The sequence below is a fragment of the Toxotes jaculatrix genome, chromosome 4 (genome assembly GCF_017976425.1).
Source record: "Toxotes jaculatrix isolate fToxJac2 chromosome 4, fToxJac2.pri, whole genome shotgun sequence".
NCBI classification, from domain to species: Eukaryota; Metazoa; Chordata; class Actinopteri; family Toxotidae; genus Toxotes; species Toxotes jaculatrix.
The window spans coordinates 3,746,358-3,762,335 of NC_054397.1; the positions used below are offsets into that span (position 1 = coordinate 3,746,358).

Consider the following 15,978-nt stretch of genomic DNA (forward strand, 5'->3'; position numbering starts at 1 on the left):
TTACTTACAGATCACGTTAAAAACACAGCAAAGCTGTAGTAGAGCAAAAGGCATCTCCACCTGCATATTCATACTACACATTCTGAAATTCTCAGTGAAGCCTGAGATCTGTTTTGGAGCTCTATACTAGACATAAAAATATTAAATCCAGAGAGTTATTAATCATAATGATCATTTTCAAAGCATATTTGTGCTTTTACTCTTTGGATTTATTTCTGTATTGTTTCCTGATGTATTTTGAGTTTCGAAAGGCAAATGATTTTCTTCTTGGCGATGGGTGGAGCTCATTCTGCCTGAAAAACTGAAGCAGTAAACAGTCATTCATTGTCAGAAATTTTGAAAAGCAGTCATGGGATTGTCCAAAGTTTCTGGTCCTCTTTGTTTTGTTCTGTTTGCCAATCCACGCCCCTCTGTCCACACAGTAATCCAAGAAGATTACAAAAAAAAATGCTTAGAGTTTTTCTGGAACACCATTGGACCCAGCTCTGACTCATAACTTCATAAACCAAGCTGAATATGCTGATGACATAATGCACTTTCTGCATTTTACATTAGAGGGAGAGAAAGAGATAAAATGCATTTTCAGAAATAACATCCATTATGACGTTAAAGTTCTTATTATTCCTTTTAATATTATAATCCAATAAAGCTTGCTCTTGTCTTTGTATGTTTATGGTGACCTCATCATATCATAAAGGTGCAAACCTTGAGTCAAATACACACAAGGGGTGGCTCCAATACCTAAAATCACCATCTGCCAATAGTTTTATGATGATGTAGAAGGACTGTTTACTTTATGAATTCAATTCAGTGCAGTGGTGCTTTTTTTGGCATGAAAGTTTCAAACACAGTGTTTCCAAAGCATCAAAACACAGTTCATCCAAGTACGCAGCACCAACTGTCTGTAAATTCTTAAGACATAGGAACTGATCATTTGAATCATGGCTCCGAACTTCCCCTTTAAGATCGTCCATGGGCCCTCAGGTCGCCTTGCTCCTAATAAGGAGGTGATAAACCCTGCCTTCAAGAGGAGAGGAAAGAGGCCCCTGGAGCGAAATTGAGGACCACAGTCAAGTTAGCCATCTGAGAATCTAGACTTCCGGGATTTAACTTTCAAAATAATACCTCAAAAATACTAAAACTATAAATTTCAGTGCCATTACTGAAACAAAAACAGTAGTCCAGAAATACTTTTAAATATGAGCATATCTGGGTCTAACAGAGTCAGTCATACATTAGTAATATGTAGTAATATACTTTGTAAGGCCTACAGAGTTAATATGTGGAACATTTGAGATCTGCACTATAAAGGGTGTGTCCCGCCTTCATCTCACCCCTTTTGTTATTGTACTCCATCTGAGAAGTTGCACTGTGGTCTTAGAAATTTCCATGTTTACATTCAAAAGTTGACTTGCTAGTTGAAATTCATTGTGTAGTAGGCTAACACATTAGTGTGCCACTTAATTTGTGTAGGAGCTCAAGTTACATGATCATGATGACCATGATGAAACACAATGCTAGACAAATAAAAATGTAAGCACTTCTGTTGCCTTTACCACCCATAATTTTCACTGCATTAACCCATACATGCTTCTGATGGCAATCTTTAAGCTTATCTAATTATCAGCAGCAGTAGTCTTTTGTCACGCTCAGTCGTTTCTCTGTTGGTGGTGAGGGGATGATGAAATTTCCATGTAAATCTCAATTCATTCTCTTATTTTGAAAGCAAATTCCCCCGCTTCCGGAATGCGTAGGGGGTTTCTTAGTATAACTTGATGCTTAAAACTTGAGGGAGGCCCTGCTCCTATTTGGAAAAGCTGCTCACCGCCCGAGAGGCAACCATAGCCGAGAAACACATGGGGCGAGAACAACCTGATCCAGCGGAGCCAGTGAACGGATCAACACCGGGAAAGGGAACAGAGACACAGAGAGGCAAAGCATGAGATATGCAGGGAGCCGCTATCGACAGACGCCTCGATAAGACAGATTCAGTTTGCAGTGAAGTAAATCGCGCTGGGATGAGAATAATCTGACTTTTGCAGCTGAGCGTTCAGAGAATTACGCACGAAGCGCTATTCCAAGGTGACCAACTTTTACGCACGGACCTCTGGAGTTGTGGGGTTTTACTTATGACCAGAATGCTGCATTATTTTTACATTTAACTGTGGTTTTTTGGAAGTGGAGCTCGTTTTCTGATCCTTTTCAACTGGAATTCTGACAGGAAAGCGGGCGCATCGAGCACCTTGTCACACGTTAACGAGTTTTTTTTTTTTAAATCACACATTTGGAAACATTTTTGGAATCACAGCGGTGGCTCACTGGGACTCACTCTTACACTGCAGACTAATATAATGGGAGTTGGGTTGCTGTAGCCTTCGTCAATCATATCACCCTGCATTACGCACCTGTCCCACAGCACCCTCGACGTCTGCGTTTGAGAGTTTTCAAAACAGTATGGACAGAGTCAGACGTCTAGCCTGCGTGTGAGTCACCGTGAGCAAACATTTGGACAAGCGGCGCTTATAGGCAGTGACACATTTGGGGATATAACAGTGCGTGCCTTGCACAAGCACAAGACACCGGGACAAGGCTCGGTGCAGCCGGGGGATTGGACGCCGAGGTGCTAAATGCCCAGCCGGTCGCTTGCGGCTCCTCAGGCTGGGCGGCAACATGAGGTCCTGGGTCCTGCTGCTGCTGCTGGCTGCGCTCTCAGCGGCCCGTCTGCGGCTCGGCAGCGCTGAGGTAAGACCGGGATGTGCCGGTAAACAGGCAGGGTGACCTCTAGTCTGTGAGGGGAAACTAACAGACGTGGATTAAAAATGGACAGTTGCACTTAATGACATATCTGTAAACTCGTGATTTAAAGGTAAAACATTAAATGATGCAGTAGTCAGTAAAAAAATGGTGATCATTATAAGGAAATCAACCACCAAAATTAATAGTTAAAAAACACATTTATGCTCTAAGGTAACTATAGTCAATTTTGATTTGACGACTCAGGTATTTATGCCTTTGTCAAAATAATTTGACAAAAATTGGTCGGTTGTTCCTCCACTACACTACTTGGTTAAGTTGTAAGAAAGATGCCAGTGTATCAGAGACATTATTTGGGGTCCTTTACCATCTAAATGCTCTTGACGAGGGTGTTGTTGGTGTTTCTTTCCCTGTGCCTGGATTCCTTTTCTCAGCTTTTACCAGCCTATGTAGTCCAGAGGAAGCTCTGTAAAGAATTTCAATGAGCATAACAGGAAAAAAGGTTGTGAGTTCATATTCTGACACAGATACTGTGTGTCACACAGACAGTGACAGTCATGAGAAGATGTGATAGCTCAAGTGCTAAGAATTTCCTTCACTCATAAAGAACATTTGACATACATAATCCCCTGAGGTGATTCTATAACCGGCGTGTTGGATGTTTTCTACAGTTTAATTGAAAGGCAAAAAAAAAAAAACAGTGCACCGTTGTGTTTGTGTGACAGCCTATATATCAGTCTATCCAGTTTGCCCTCTGTGACTCTGCAGCTTGTGATGTGTGCAGGGTCTTTTTTCTCTGCGCGATTCCTTTTCACGTTTCATGGCTGTGATTCTCCTGAAGTGTTGCGAGTAAGAGTCACACTGTCACAGAGAGAGGGAGAGAGAGGGAGAGAGAGGGAGAGAGAGGGTGAGGCAGGGCTTTGGCCGGTGGCCCAGCAGCAGGAGTCAACCTACCGTCCAAAGCTGGAGCTAAAATCCCACCCATCAGCCCAGCTGCTGTTTTCACTGTCACACCACAGCATCGAGGTCCTGTTATCACTCCACCAGTGAAATAAGTTTTCCCTCAAATGCATCTTTTAGTGCAGTTTATAGTTTGTGCTGTTATCTTATTAGGCCCCAGGTTTCCAGCAGACACCTGTTTCTTTAGCTAGCAGCCAGTAAACAGAAAATTTCAGCTGGCCAAATGTAGAAAAGACAGAAAAAGACTGCTCAGCCATACGGAGGAGCTGTCAGGTGACCTTTGTAAGCTATTACCAAAAACTTGTTGTGTAGCAAACATAGCAATACTAATGTGAGGGCAGTCTTCAGAACAGGAATTTTTTATTTTATTTTATTTGTTTGCATATTTACATTTGTCATACCTGTGTTTCTTAGTGCTTATGCAGGAATCTAACAGCATCTCTTCGTCGTGGGCACAGCATCCTCAAACTGTTGGAAACAATGAACAGAGAACTTGTTGACATTCAGAATATTGCAGTTCACACAGTGGAAACAGGATTGTACAAACACTGTACCCTGCCCTGTGAGCTGCAGCCCGAGAGGCTCAGGGTCCTGCACAGGGGCACTTTGGTCACTGGGTGGAAACTGGCTGTTAAACCAGTGATCCAGTAGTCTGCAGGATAACTACTGAAACTGTTAATACCCTCTGTGTCTTGTGCGTGGTGAGATCAGCTGCTCAAGGTAGCACTGTGGAGATCTGACATCTTTTTACATTCAAACAAACACTGACCTGCCTTCTGACCTGAGAGTGAGACAGCATCAGGTCGATGTGTGATTCAGACTGAGACTCTGTGACACTCTAATCCTCATCTTGTCACAATGTGTAGTCCAGTGATGGGAAAAATGGAGACATCTTTGACGTACTGCCACATCTGTCTTCTGGAAAAGACTTCAAACACACACACACACACACACACACACAGGGATTATCCAGCAAAAAAAACACTACAGGTTCACTAAGGTTGACGTAATAAGTGTGCCCAGAAACATTATCACAATTTATCAGGGAGGGATCATTTTCTGTTTACTGTGTAGCTGCTGTATCTGTGAGTAATCCAGTCAAACTGCTGCTGTTGATTACACACACAAGGATCAATAAACACACACACACACACACACACACACACATTTAGAATTGTTACGGTTCATTTATAAATCCATTTATACAGAAGTGGAGTCAAACACACAAAAGCACTCACCCATCAGGTCAGACCTCAATTCTTTCATCATCTGTTGCTTAAAACACAATTGTTACATCTGCACACACTCACAATGGCAAACTCCATGCACACAAACACACACACGCACACAGCTGATTGGTGGATTTTGAACAGGTTGTTGTCAGACTATTGTCTCTACGGGCAAGCTGGGATGATTTGCTGCTGCCCGGCTTGATCCATTTTACATAAGAACAACAACTAATCTGCCAGGGATTTCACGGACTTTGTGTGCCGTGTAGCAGTGTGTGTATTTGTGTGTGCACACATCTGGGTGCATGGCCGGGTGTAGCTGCGTTATGTGTTAGTGGACATATGTGCTTGTGTTTTTTTTTTTTTTTTTTTGTGTGTGTGTGTACAGCGAGGGGGTTATGTCTCTGTGCGTGCATGTGTGTCAGATAGAAAAGCGCAGTGGCACATAAGAGTATTTGTTCATAAGCCCTGTGTGGTGCAGCATTAGAGGAAATTCTAGTGGTAGAGTCAGTGGGTAGTTTGAAATAATTGGAACAATATCAGTGACTACAACTTTTAGTATTCACTGATAATTGGAACAATATCAGTGAATACTAAAAGTTGTAGTGTGGATTTTTGGATCACAGTTACAGCATTTTTTTAAATAAAAAAGGATAAGAAGATAACATAAGACTCATTTGGTGAAACTGTTCAAACACTTCTGTAAGTGACTGCAGCTGCTTCACAGTAAAAGCCCTACAGCCATGCATCCATGGTTTCGGTTAGGCTCCCAGGAGCTGGAAGGCTTTTACTTTGAAGCAGCTGCAGGCACATAACTAGTAGTATCAGCTAGCCTGGAATGCTAACTATTCACTCAAAATGGGTGGTGTTCTTTTACCTTTTTTTTTTTTTAATATGGAATTCAGTTTGAACATTTTCACTGTTTCACTGTTGTTGTAGCAGTCATGTGTGTTGTTTTGTATAGGGCTACAAATGACAATTACTATCAATGAAGTCCAACATATTTTTGATTAATTTATTAATGGTTTGGTTTATAAAATAGACACTGCTCAGCCCCCAGATTGCTCCTCTTCCTTCTCTTCTTTGCTTATTTTCATCTCGTCTCCCCTTTTCATTTCTCCTCCACCCGCCTTTCAGATCCCGTCCTCTGTCGTCTTTCCATCCATCATCTGTACCCTCATTTCTGCTGCTGTTGGGGGAATCTATCTGTCTGCTCTGTTGGTGTGTGTGTGCGCGCACATGTGTGTGTGTGTGTGTGAGACAGAGTGAGCACCCACTGAGCTCTGTGGGTATCAAGTTTATGCGACAGCACTTTGGCCATCTGCCATATCTCTGATAAAAGAAGGCATGTGTTTTGACAGCGTGGTGTGATTGTGAGTCACTCGTCGCACAATTGGATTCTGTGTTTTTGTGTGTATTTACTTTTTCTCACAGAGTCTACACCTCTGTTTGATTGCATGTTTGTATATATGTGACTCTGTGTGTGTGTGTGTGTGTGTGTGTGTGTGTGTGTGTGTGTGTGTGTGTGTGTGTGTGTTGGCCCCATAATTACATTCCATTACACTTCACCTTTCTCCCCAAACATTCCATACAATCTCTTTGCCTTCCAGGCTTCCTCCAAGGCCCCATGCAGTGTGTGTGTGTGTGTGTGTTTTCATGAGTGTGTGTGTGTATGCATGTGTGACCTGCTTGTAGCTCGTGACATCCTATCAGACAGTCTTCTTGTCCCAAGAGCTTAGCCACACACACACACACACACACACACACACACACACACACACACACACACACACACACACGCAGTGTAAGATATGAAACATGGCAAATGTTCCATGACAATGTTGAGCAGAAACGGTGTTTACAGGCTTCTCAGAGCCTAAAAACAACAAGAGAGAGGCCTATTTTTGTGTGTTTGCATGTGTGTTAAAAAGCAAATAAGGAACTTAGTGTCGGATTCATTCTGGCTAATTTAGTTCTTCTGTTCAAACCACTATTATTAGCCTGCTGTCCAGTTCCTGGCCTTTTTTTAACCAGCAGTTTGCTGTTTGTCCACGAGGAGCCATTTCCTGTCTGTGTGTTCCACTCTCTAATTTGTATGTGTGTGTTTGTGCATGGATGTGTGTGTTTGCGATAACACTTGGACTGTAATGATAGGTTGTTGCAGAGTGAAAACTGCCTCTGTGACTGTGTGTGTGTGTGTGAGGCTCGCTGGACAAATTGGGCTGACAGTTAAGTGGTTAAGCATCTGTATGTGAACTGGGAAAGAGGGGGTGAGTGTGTGTTTGCTTAACTAGGTCAGCCAGTGGCTCGTGAAAGTCATCCAGGTGTCCTGAGCCGCCACCGCCCACAAAGCAGACAGAGGCAGAAAGAGAGGAGAGTGAAGGAGAAAGATGGATAATGAACTTATAGTAAAGAAGGACATAAATGATATATGAAATAAAAGGATAAAAGGCTTTTTTTTTCAAATGATTCTAGATCTGGTTGCAACAATCTAATACAACCAGAGATATTAGAGGGACAGCTACTAAATAAGCCCTTACCAGTATGTATTGTACAATGTACGTACAATATAATCACGATGCAGGTTAACCATCCTTTCTTTTGTTTATACTTGTACCCTGATTTTATCCCTTGAACCTGTAACAAGTTGCTAATCCGAGGTCAGGTGAGGTCAACCCTCAGTCGAGTGCCGTAGAAGCCTTTTTAAATATTAGAAGAAACAAGTTGGGTTAAAGTTAGGAGGGTTTCTGTTTTGTTTTTTTTTCTTTGCTGAATAAGTTCCATCACAAATAAAAGGTTTTATGTTCAACCAAACCAATCACAAACACGTACCAGAAAACTTTAATGAAAGCAGAAAGGGTTCAGGCTCTTGATGCTCTTGATAAGTTTTAATGGAAAATAATGGAAATTATTCTGCATTTAAATGGACTAATTCCCAGAATGAGCCCTGCCTACATCGTTAGAAGGGCCACATGTTTACTTGACTGATACTGTAAACATGTCCAATCCATAGTCATAAATTTTGTATCATGACTGAAGCAAGAAGATGAATATCTTCACTCTTCTCTCGCGGCATCTCGGAGAGTTATCTAAAATATTTTCCTCTCATATTCTTAACACTCCTTAATTTGTTTTGGCATCTTTCTGGCATGTGACTGCATCAAATGTTGCTCCAGCCTCACTGAGATAGTATCAGCTTACAGCCAACCAAAGCAAGATGTGACACAGAGCACTAAGTAATCTGCCTTTGATCTCGATAAAGAAACTGCAGGAATCTCCTTAAAAACAGACTGAATCCATAATGAATTCCTGCAATGGCATTCATTAAAAGTTCATTAAATATCGCATTTCTTCTCTTTTCTTGAGTGAAAAGAACATTACTTATGTAAGTCTGTTAAATAATAGCATATTTTACAAATTCTCAGGTTCTGTAACATGCAGAAGTTTTATATATATATATATATATATTCATAAACTGCAACTGAAAGGAAAGAACAAAAATGGGCGAGATGCATAGAGAGTGAGAAAGAAAGAAAGAAAGAGAGGGAGAGAGAGAGAGAGAGAGAGAGGGGCTAATTTTGTGTGTTACACTGGGAGCAACTGTGGTGTTTGTGGGTAAACAGACAGGGAAAGAGTGACAACAGCAGCAACAAATACCATCACAACCATCATTTCCTCTGCAGGAGGAAGTGAAACTGGAGCAGAGTTGACTGGAGATGTAGGACTGAGATATTATACATCAGCTCTCTTTCTCTGTGTGTCGCTCTCAGTTTGCATGATTCCTCTGCTGTTGTTCCATTTCAGCTGAATCCTAATAGGTTTTTGGCGCCGCTTTGACATAATTAACTGAATTGTGTTATATTGTTTATGAGTTTCCAATCCCTGAACTGGGACATAGCTGTTGATTCATAAACGTTTACTGTAATTCCATCCAAAGCATTGTTGGCAAAAACTACTTACCAAAGCAGGTAACAACAGATCATAACAATAACCGTGTGTCTGTCTCCACAGGGTGATCCTCTCCCTCCGTCGCTGGTCGACCTGGTGAGGGACTCTCCCATCTCCTCCATGGATGACCTGAAGCTCCTCCTGCAGCAGGAGACCAATGCAATAGGTACTAATGACGACCACACACATGCACAGGCACTAATAACGCAGATGTGGAGGAGGTGAACGTGTGTGTGTGTGTCTACAGAGGCCTGAAGAGATAGGAATGCAGTAAGAGAGAGTATCAACATACATGCCAAGCACCACATTAAGGCAATATTTACCCGAGACAGCAGCGAGACTGATGAGCCAGCTTGATGTGTGTGAGAGGGAGAAGGAGAGAAAGAGAGAGAGAGAAGAACAGAGAGAGAGAGAGTATCTGTGACCTTGGTGTGTGTCGGACCAACTGAAACAGAGAGAGAGAGAGAGAAAAACTTCCAGCACAAGGTCACTGCATTGTTCTCCTGCTCTGGATTCCTCTCCAGGTTCTGAAATATGAATGTGTGTGTTTGTGTGACAGAAAGAGACCTCCCCACCCTACGTCTCCACCCCCAAACAGAGTCCAAACAAACTTGTGCACACAGTCAGACGCATGAGAGGGTGATTAAAAAATTCATTATAATCTAATCCTTCTGAGAAAACAAGACACACATGCATATATTAATAGATGGCCCTTTGATCATTCCATAATGCATAAATAACATGGTGACATAAGAGCGACCATAGAGAGGAACCAGCAGAGGGAAGGGGGCATGGGGAAGTGACTCAAATGTTTTTATTTGGAGTAATTTTGAAACTAAAGGCTGCGAGTTATTTGTGTTTTTAGCCCCAGAAACACCATGGAAACATTTTAAAAACGTTGGTTCTCCCCCGACAGTTGCATCGGAATCAGCAGAACCAGTATGATGATTCTTATTGGCCAGGTGGCTTTAACAGAATTAAATATTTCACGTGTTCAGTCGTTAAAAATGTTTGGATACAGATAAATACACAGATAGAATTAGAAGGCAGCTTCTGAGAACAATAGGAAACTGTTTCTTTTTGCACAAGGCAGTTAATTAGGGCTACCATGCAACCAAATAACACCTTGTGCATCTGTGTGTTACACATACATACACACACAGTGACCAAAGGCAATCTACACCAGGGATATAATTAGGACTAAGGGGCTACAGCATGAAATGACGACGTGCAAACACACAGACTCACAGATCCACACATGAGTTATATTTAACAACTCATATCTCTCCTCAACAGTATTCTTGACAGCGGCAAGACAAATTGCGGCAGAAAATAGCCTAATTGTTTTAACGGGAGGAGAAAAAATGGCTTCCTTTGTGCAGTGAACAATGAGCTTGGCTAAAAACTGCCCTAAAAGCCTCACATGTTTTATAGATTTCTGTCATCACTTGTGAAAGTGCTTGCTCACTTTATTAACTCCCTAATTGTGTTTTTGTCTCATTCTCTCCCTTTTATTTTTCACCCCTCCTCTCTCCCCCTCTCCCTCATCTTTTTCTGTAGAAGAGGAAGAAGATGAGCATGATATTCTCACAAACCACACCCACGGCCGATACACTAGAAGTCTTGGTAGGTTTCCACATCTATTTATGTTCCTTCCTGTCTGTTAGTGTCTTTTTCAATGCCAAACCCCCCTTATTCTCCTGTTTCTCTTTCTCCTCTCCAAACAGTGGATGCTCAGCCCGCCCAGCAGGCGGCCTGTAAAGTTCGGACAGAGGTGATGGAGGTGACGAGGTCCATGCTGGACCGCCGCAACGCCAACTTCATGCTCTGGCCACCATGCGTGGAGGTGCAGAGATGTTCGGGCTGCTGCAACACAAGGCTCCTGCAGTGCGTCCCCACCGTCACCTCCAGCAGATACCTGCAGGTACGCAGCACGCACAGCCGCCATGACAACATGAGTTCATGATTTCAGATAGGTTCAGTTACTGTGGGGAAGCTCACCTCACCATGACAGTGAGTGCTTTGGCTGTACCAAACACTCAGTGCTGGTAAAATTTCCTTTTGGTGGGTGAATCTGGAAGAGCTGTTCACTACAGTCATTTTCACATAACAAGTGTCTTGTTTATTTACAATCTTCTGGGCGATAGTGAAATATTGAGATATGAAGACTTCCACTAGAATATGATGATATGATCATCTTAAATAATCCTTTTTGAACATTTCTTCTGTCCAAATTAAAGTAGATTGCTTGAAGTCATGATTCACACACATGGCATTTGCATAAACAGACACTGCAGGTGAACGTGCAGAGTCTGTTTAAGTGCATGAACTTTGAGAACAGGAAAATCGACATTTCTCTCTTTAGAAAATTAGATAGAAAAGAGGTTCTGGCAGAGAGTCACCTCGTTTCAGGAAAGTATGAGCTTGTCTGGAAATGTCTTCAACCAATCAGATGACTTTGCTGCCCGTTTCACACCAATGCGTCATTGCACATACACAGCCATGGTATGTACAGATAAGTGAAACCAAACAGAATGATTTGTTGGAGTTCTGTTTGTATAGTTTCTGCTGAATTTATCCTCATGTCTGGACTCCAAACTTCATTAATGATTTATACTGCCGAATGTGCTAATGTTTTTTTCCTCTCTTCCTCTTTTCCAGGTGATAAAGATCCAGTACATTAACAGGAAAGCCCACTACGATAAAGCCATAATCTCAGTGGAGGATCACGTCAGCTGCAGATGCCAGCCGACAACATCTTCCTCGTCCTCTTCATCATCTTCCTCCTCGTCCCTCCCTATCACTCGCTCCTCCGTTCAGAGCAACCCCAACCCCCCTCCACCTCCACCACAGCAGCCTCCCCCATCCTCCCACCTTCCCCTGCCCCTTCCCCGAACTGTTCACTCCGCTTCATCCAAGACCCACGCCTCCAAGGCTGACCTCCATCGCCATGATGACCTGAAGCACAACCAGCAGCACTACCATCCTGAGGAGCGTGAGCCGGTGGCAAGGCAGTGGCAGCAGGGCAGCTACACCCAGCTGGTGCACTGGACACAGCCCAGGGTGCACCAGACGCCCACGCACATGCAGTCAGGGGTGCACCAGCCGGTCATTGGGGTGCTTGGTTCTGTCAGCAGCTGGCCGTCTGAGGCAAGGGCGGAGCATAGTATCATGGGAAGTACACAGCAGGTTGGGCACGGGAGCGGGTATGACGGGAGCAGGGAGGAAGGCAGCGTGCATGCAGCAAACGGTGGTGGTGAAGCGCATCATCGTGATCATGCACAGAGGCAGCAACAGGTGTTACAGCATCAGCAGAGACAGCAGTATCAGCAGTATCACCACCAGCCGCATTACCCGCAGCAGCACAACCACAGAGGAGCAGAGGACCAAGAGCTGAGGGCGCAATATCGACTCAATGCTCCCCAATCAGACAGCGCCTTCCCACCTGTCAGCCCAACCCAGCCGTCGCAATTAGAACAAAACCCCACCCCTCCTCTAACTACGACTCAGAAAGACTCAGTGACCAGCCAAAAGAATACAGAGGTCACAAATCACAAACAGACTGAGACTGAAAGAGTCAGTCAGAAAGAAGGGCACAGGAGGGAGGACGGTTGGTCAGCCAATAGCGGGGACTCGGCTGGTGCAGAGCTGGCCAATCAGGGGAAGGAAAAAGACTCTAAGCTGACCAGAGGAGATGGTCATTTAACAGAGGAGGAGAGGAAACAGAAACTTCTGGAGATGGTACAGAGGGAACCGGATAAACAGACTCATCTTCATCCGCATCATCCACAGCAAAGACCAAAGCCGACTGCATTTACAACAGGTACTGCTCGGCTGCGTGAGGCTGTCCGTGTGTGCCAGTGTGGATGAAAGCTGATTTTAAAGGTCACGGGTTACTGAATTACATCCTGTACCTTTAAAAGTAAGCAATGATGCTGCAGAGTTACTCCGTTAAAAGTAATTTGTTGGAGAGCAAAGCCACTGCTCATGTTTTGCCACAGGCTGTAAGTTACCTTTTCAGACCACAACTCAGCAACACACACGAGAACTTACATCACTTTAAAAGAAAGATAAATCCATTTTTAAAAAAAGTATTGTGACCTACAGTAGCTCTCTAACATGCTAAACACTGACATAGAGTAGCATTTGCAGACACACCTCTTGGCACAGTTTTTACCATTGCTGCTCCAAGACAAACGGAATAGTCTGAAACATTTGGAAAATGCAGAATACAGTGATACAGGTTGGAGGACTAGTATTATAATTGCTACCCTCGTCGGATGTAGCTTCACTCATGCAAAGGAGAGATTTAGGGTGGGGTAACCGCTACTATTACTGCTATACTCCACTAGTCGTGTGTGTTGCCTGTGTGTTAGAGTGCATTGTAATTTTAGCATTTCACGTATGAGAGAATCGGTGTGAGAGATTCCCAGACAGGAAGAAGCTCACTGTTCATGTATGACTAAACACCATGGCCACATGTGTCCTGCTATTCTTCCTCAACCCCCTGAGAGCTGTGCAGTCAGAGAGCTGGACTTCCCACTGCCTCATGTTTGACTCAAACCTGCAGGCAGTCACAGGCTTTGTTATACAGGTTTCAAGGTTATCAGGTGCCCTTCAGAGTGCAGTTAGAGCCACTACAGGAGCTCCACACCCTGTGATTATTTTACACTGGTGCTATATTCTACTACTAAAACAAAGATGAAACTGCTGTTAATGCTACTCATTATTACTGTATATTGACTATATAATACTACACCAGTACCAGTCCAATACTACATATTATGCGTTTTTTAATTCAGTTACTGTTTTTTCCTCTCTGCTTGTTCTTGGTGTGTGATCTTCCAGTGACAGTACTGAGTCTGCATTTTACTGATTTGGTACTGACATTGGTGGAAAAAGGCACACCACTTGGTTAAGGAAAGATTGGTCTCATGATATGAAGAAATTAATATTGTCTCTGTGCAACGTGACTTAAATCCCAGCCTCTGCTGTCAAAGTCAGAGGCTTTGTTTGCATATCCATTCCTGCTGACTTCTACTTTACTTTTCACTTCTCGTGGCTGGATAAGAATGCCTTACTTCTTCCTGCTTTGCTGTTGTTTTTAGCTGTTTGAACAAATGACCAGTGCTGTGAATTTCCTGCAGCCGACAACTAATCCGGCCCACATTACATCTTTGACACCACGTAATGTGTCATCTATCAGTGTGTGATTTAAGAAAGAAGTGAGCTGTGTTGAAAGAGAGAACTCTGTGACTCATTTCATTACTACTTTGTTCACTATTGGCTTTTCTATTTACCGTGTTCTCTGTCGTCTTTTTGTCTCTCCCAGCCGTCCATACTGCGGCTCCCATCTTACCCTCTGCACGTCAGGCCCCGTTCCGTCCGGCCTCGCCTCGTCGCAGGAGGAAACACCGCAAGCGCATCAGCAAAGCAGCCATCAGAGCCATGATCATGTAGAGCTGCAGGTAAGAGGAAAGAGCAAGCCAGATGGATGTTAATTTGTACCAGGAACCTGGACCTGCACAGTAGGGTGGCGTAATCGAGGGGGCAGAGAATTTACATTAAAATTTCTCACTGCTTCAGCTGTTGTTTAAATATATCCTAAGTGTATACAAAACCATAGAAGACACAAAACAAAGACCAGAAAATGGAAAACAGCACATTTATCGTGTGAATCTTTTTCCCTTACAGGTAATTGGTAAAGTTAACCAAAAGCTTTTGGCCAGACACATTGCTCCAAAGGCATACAGAGAGAGACGAGGAACATGGGATTCTTGAATGTGGGACAGCTGACAAATGCCGAGGGGTCAACAGAGCTGATGGACACTGCTTCTGTTTTCGATGGACAACTTCAGAGAAAGTCACCTTTCCCGCTCCAGAGCTGCCGCAGAGCGTCCAGCTTCATGGATTTGATAAAAGTGCAATCTTATGAACTCCTTGGACTGGAAGATATTTGTCACACTAAACACTGGATTTAATTTGTATGAACCGCAAATCCCATTAACGTGGATCGATGGAAGCTTATCAGATGCCCAAAGCTAGACTGGTGGTCTGTTCTTGCAGTTGGCAGCCATTGATTGGCTACTTTAACACTTTTGACTTCTACTGATCGGTGAACATGACTATGACTTGGACTAATAAGTCAGTATTTTGGAGCTAAAGATGGAGCACAAGTTGAAACTGGAGACGTGGAGAACTGGATTTCTACACTGGGATGATAACTGGAAACTGGATAGTGCGGCTCAGGCCTCAATGCCAAATGTTAGTGTTAACTTACATTGTCTGAATCTAACTTTATCTAACACTGGAGTAGCCATACACTGATCATACTACACTGACTTTAGAGAAGTGCTCTGCCGTGTACTGTAGCTTGATGTACTGGAAAATATCGATAACCTGCTCAATTTCTATTACTGCCAGATCAAAATGGAATAACAACCAAATGCCTGTCTAGATAACATGCTATGAATATCCACATTAAAGCAAGTCTTAAAGACCTGGCTTTTAGAGATTGCTGTGAGCCAGTTATAGCCAACACTGTATGTATAAATGCTTTTAGAAAATGATATCTGGGGGAAAAAAGAAAAAACTTTATTTCTTAACTTATTTAAAAAAAAAAGGAGGATATGAAGTCCTCCCGTTCTCAAGTGTAATTATTGTTGCAAACATGTTTCAGATTATAATTATTGGTTGTACAACTGTTACTGTTATGAATGTTATTTTTAATATAAAATAAAAATGTCCAACAAATACAAAGTTCATATACATTCGTCTGTACTTCTGTTTCAAATTTTATTCACGTGTTTTTATGTTTTTGATTGTGCATGCATGTGTGTACCTGTGTGGTTGAGTGTTTAATGGACGTGCAAATGCATGCACATGAGTGCATGTGCATGCATTTGCATGTCTATTTAACACTTAAGTGTGTGTGCATTTGTGTTTAACTGTATGCATGCACTCGTACAGTAGACCCGTCTGCTAATCTGTGCCCTATGACTGCACGTCCTGCAGCTCTGTCACGCAAACCCGAGGTAGGGGTCAGCAGAAATGTCCGGTTGCTATAGCAACTTGCAGACGGACACGT

The 15,978-nt window shown here is 43.0% G+C and overlaps 1 protein-coding gene across 1 annotated transcript; it reads left to right on the forward strand.

Annotated features, from left to right (window-relative positions):
• The first annotated feature begins 1,806 nt into the window (after nt 1-1,806).
• si:ch211-79m20.1 (myb-like protein Q) lies at nt 1,807-15,635 on the forward strand. The gene is made up of 7 exons (XM_041037146.1): nt 1,807-2,742; nt 8,955-9,057; nt 10,452-10,517; nt 10,619-10,815; nt 11,553-12,714; nt 14,224-14,359; nt 14,586-15,635. Exons 1-6 carry the CDS (start codon nt 2,671-2,673, stop codon nt 14,349-14,351), a joined length of 1,728 nt encoding a protein of 575 aa, XP_040893080.1. The 5' UTR covers nt 1,807-2,670; the 3' UTR covers nt 14,352-14,359; nt 14,586-15,635.
• The last annotated feature ends 343 nt before the right edge of the window (nt 15,636-15,978 follow it).

What these genes read in the sequence shown, in the direction of transcription:
- si:ch211-79m20.1 (XM_041037146.1), top strand. Translation starts at nt 2,671, where the DNA reads ATGAGGTCCTGGGTCCTGCTGCTGCTGCTGGCTGCGCTCTCAGCGGCC. An exon ending in GCAGGAGACCAATGCAATAG is followed by an intron (nt 9,058 to 10,451) that starts GTACTAATGACG and finishes CTTTTTCTGTAG; the next exon opens with AAGAGGAAGAAGATGAGCAT. An exon ending in CCGATACACTAGAAGTCTTG is followed by an intron (nt 10,518 to 10,618) that starts GTAGGTTTCCAC and finishes CTCTCCAAACAG; the next exon opens with TGGATGCTCAGCCCGCCCAG.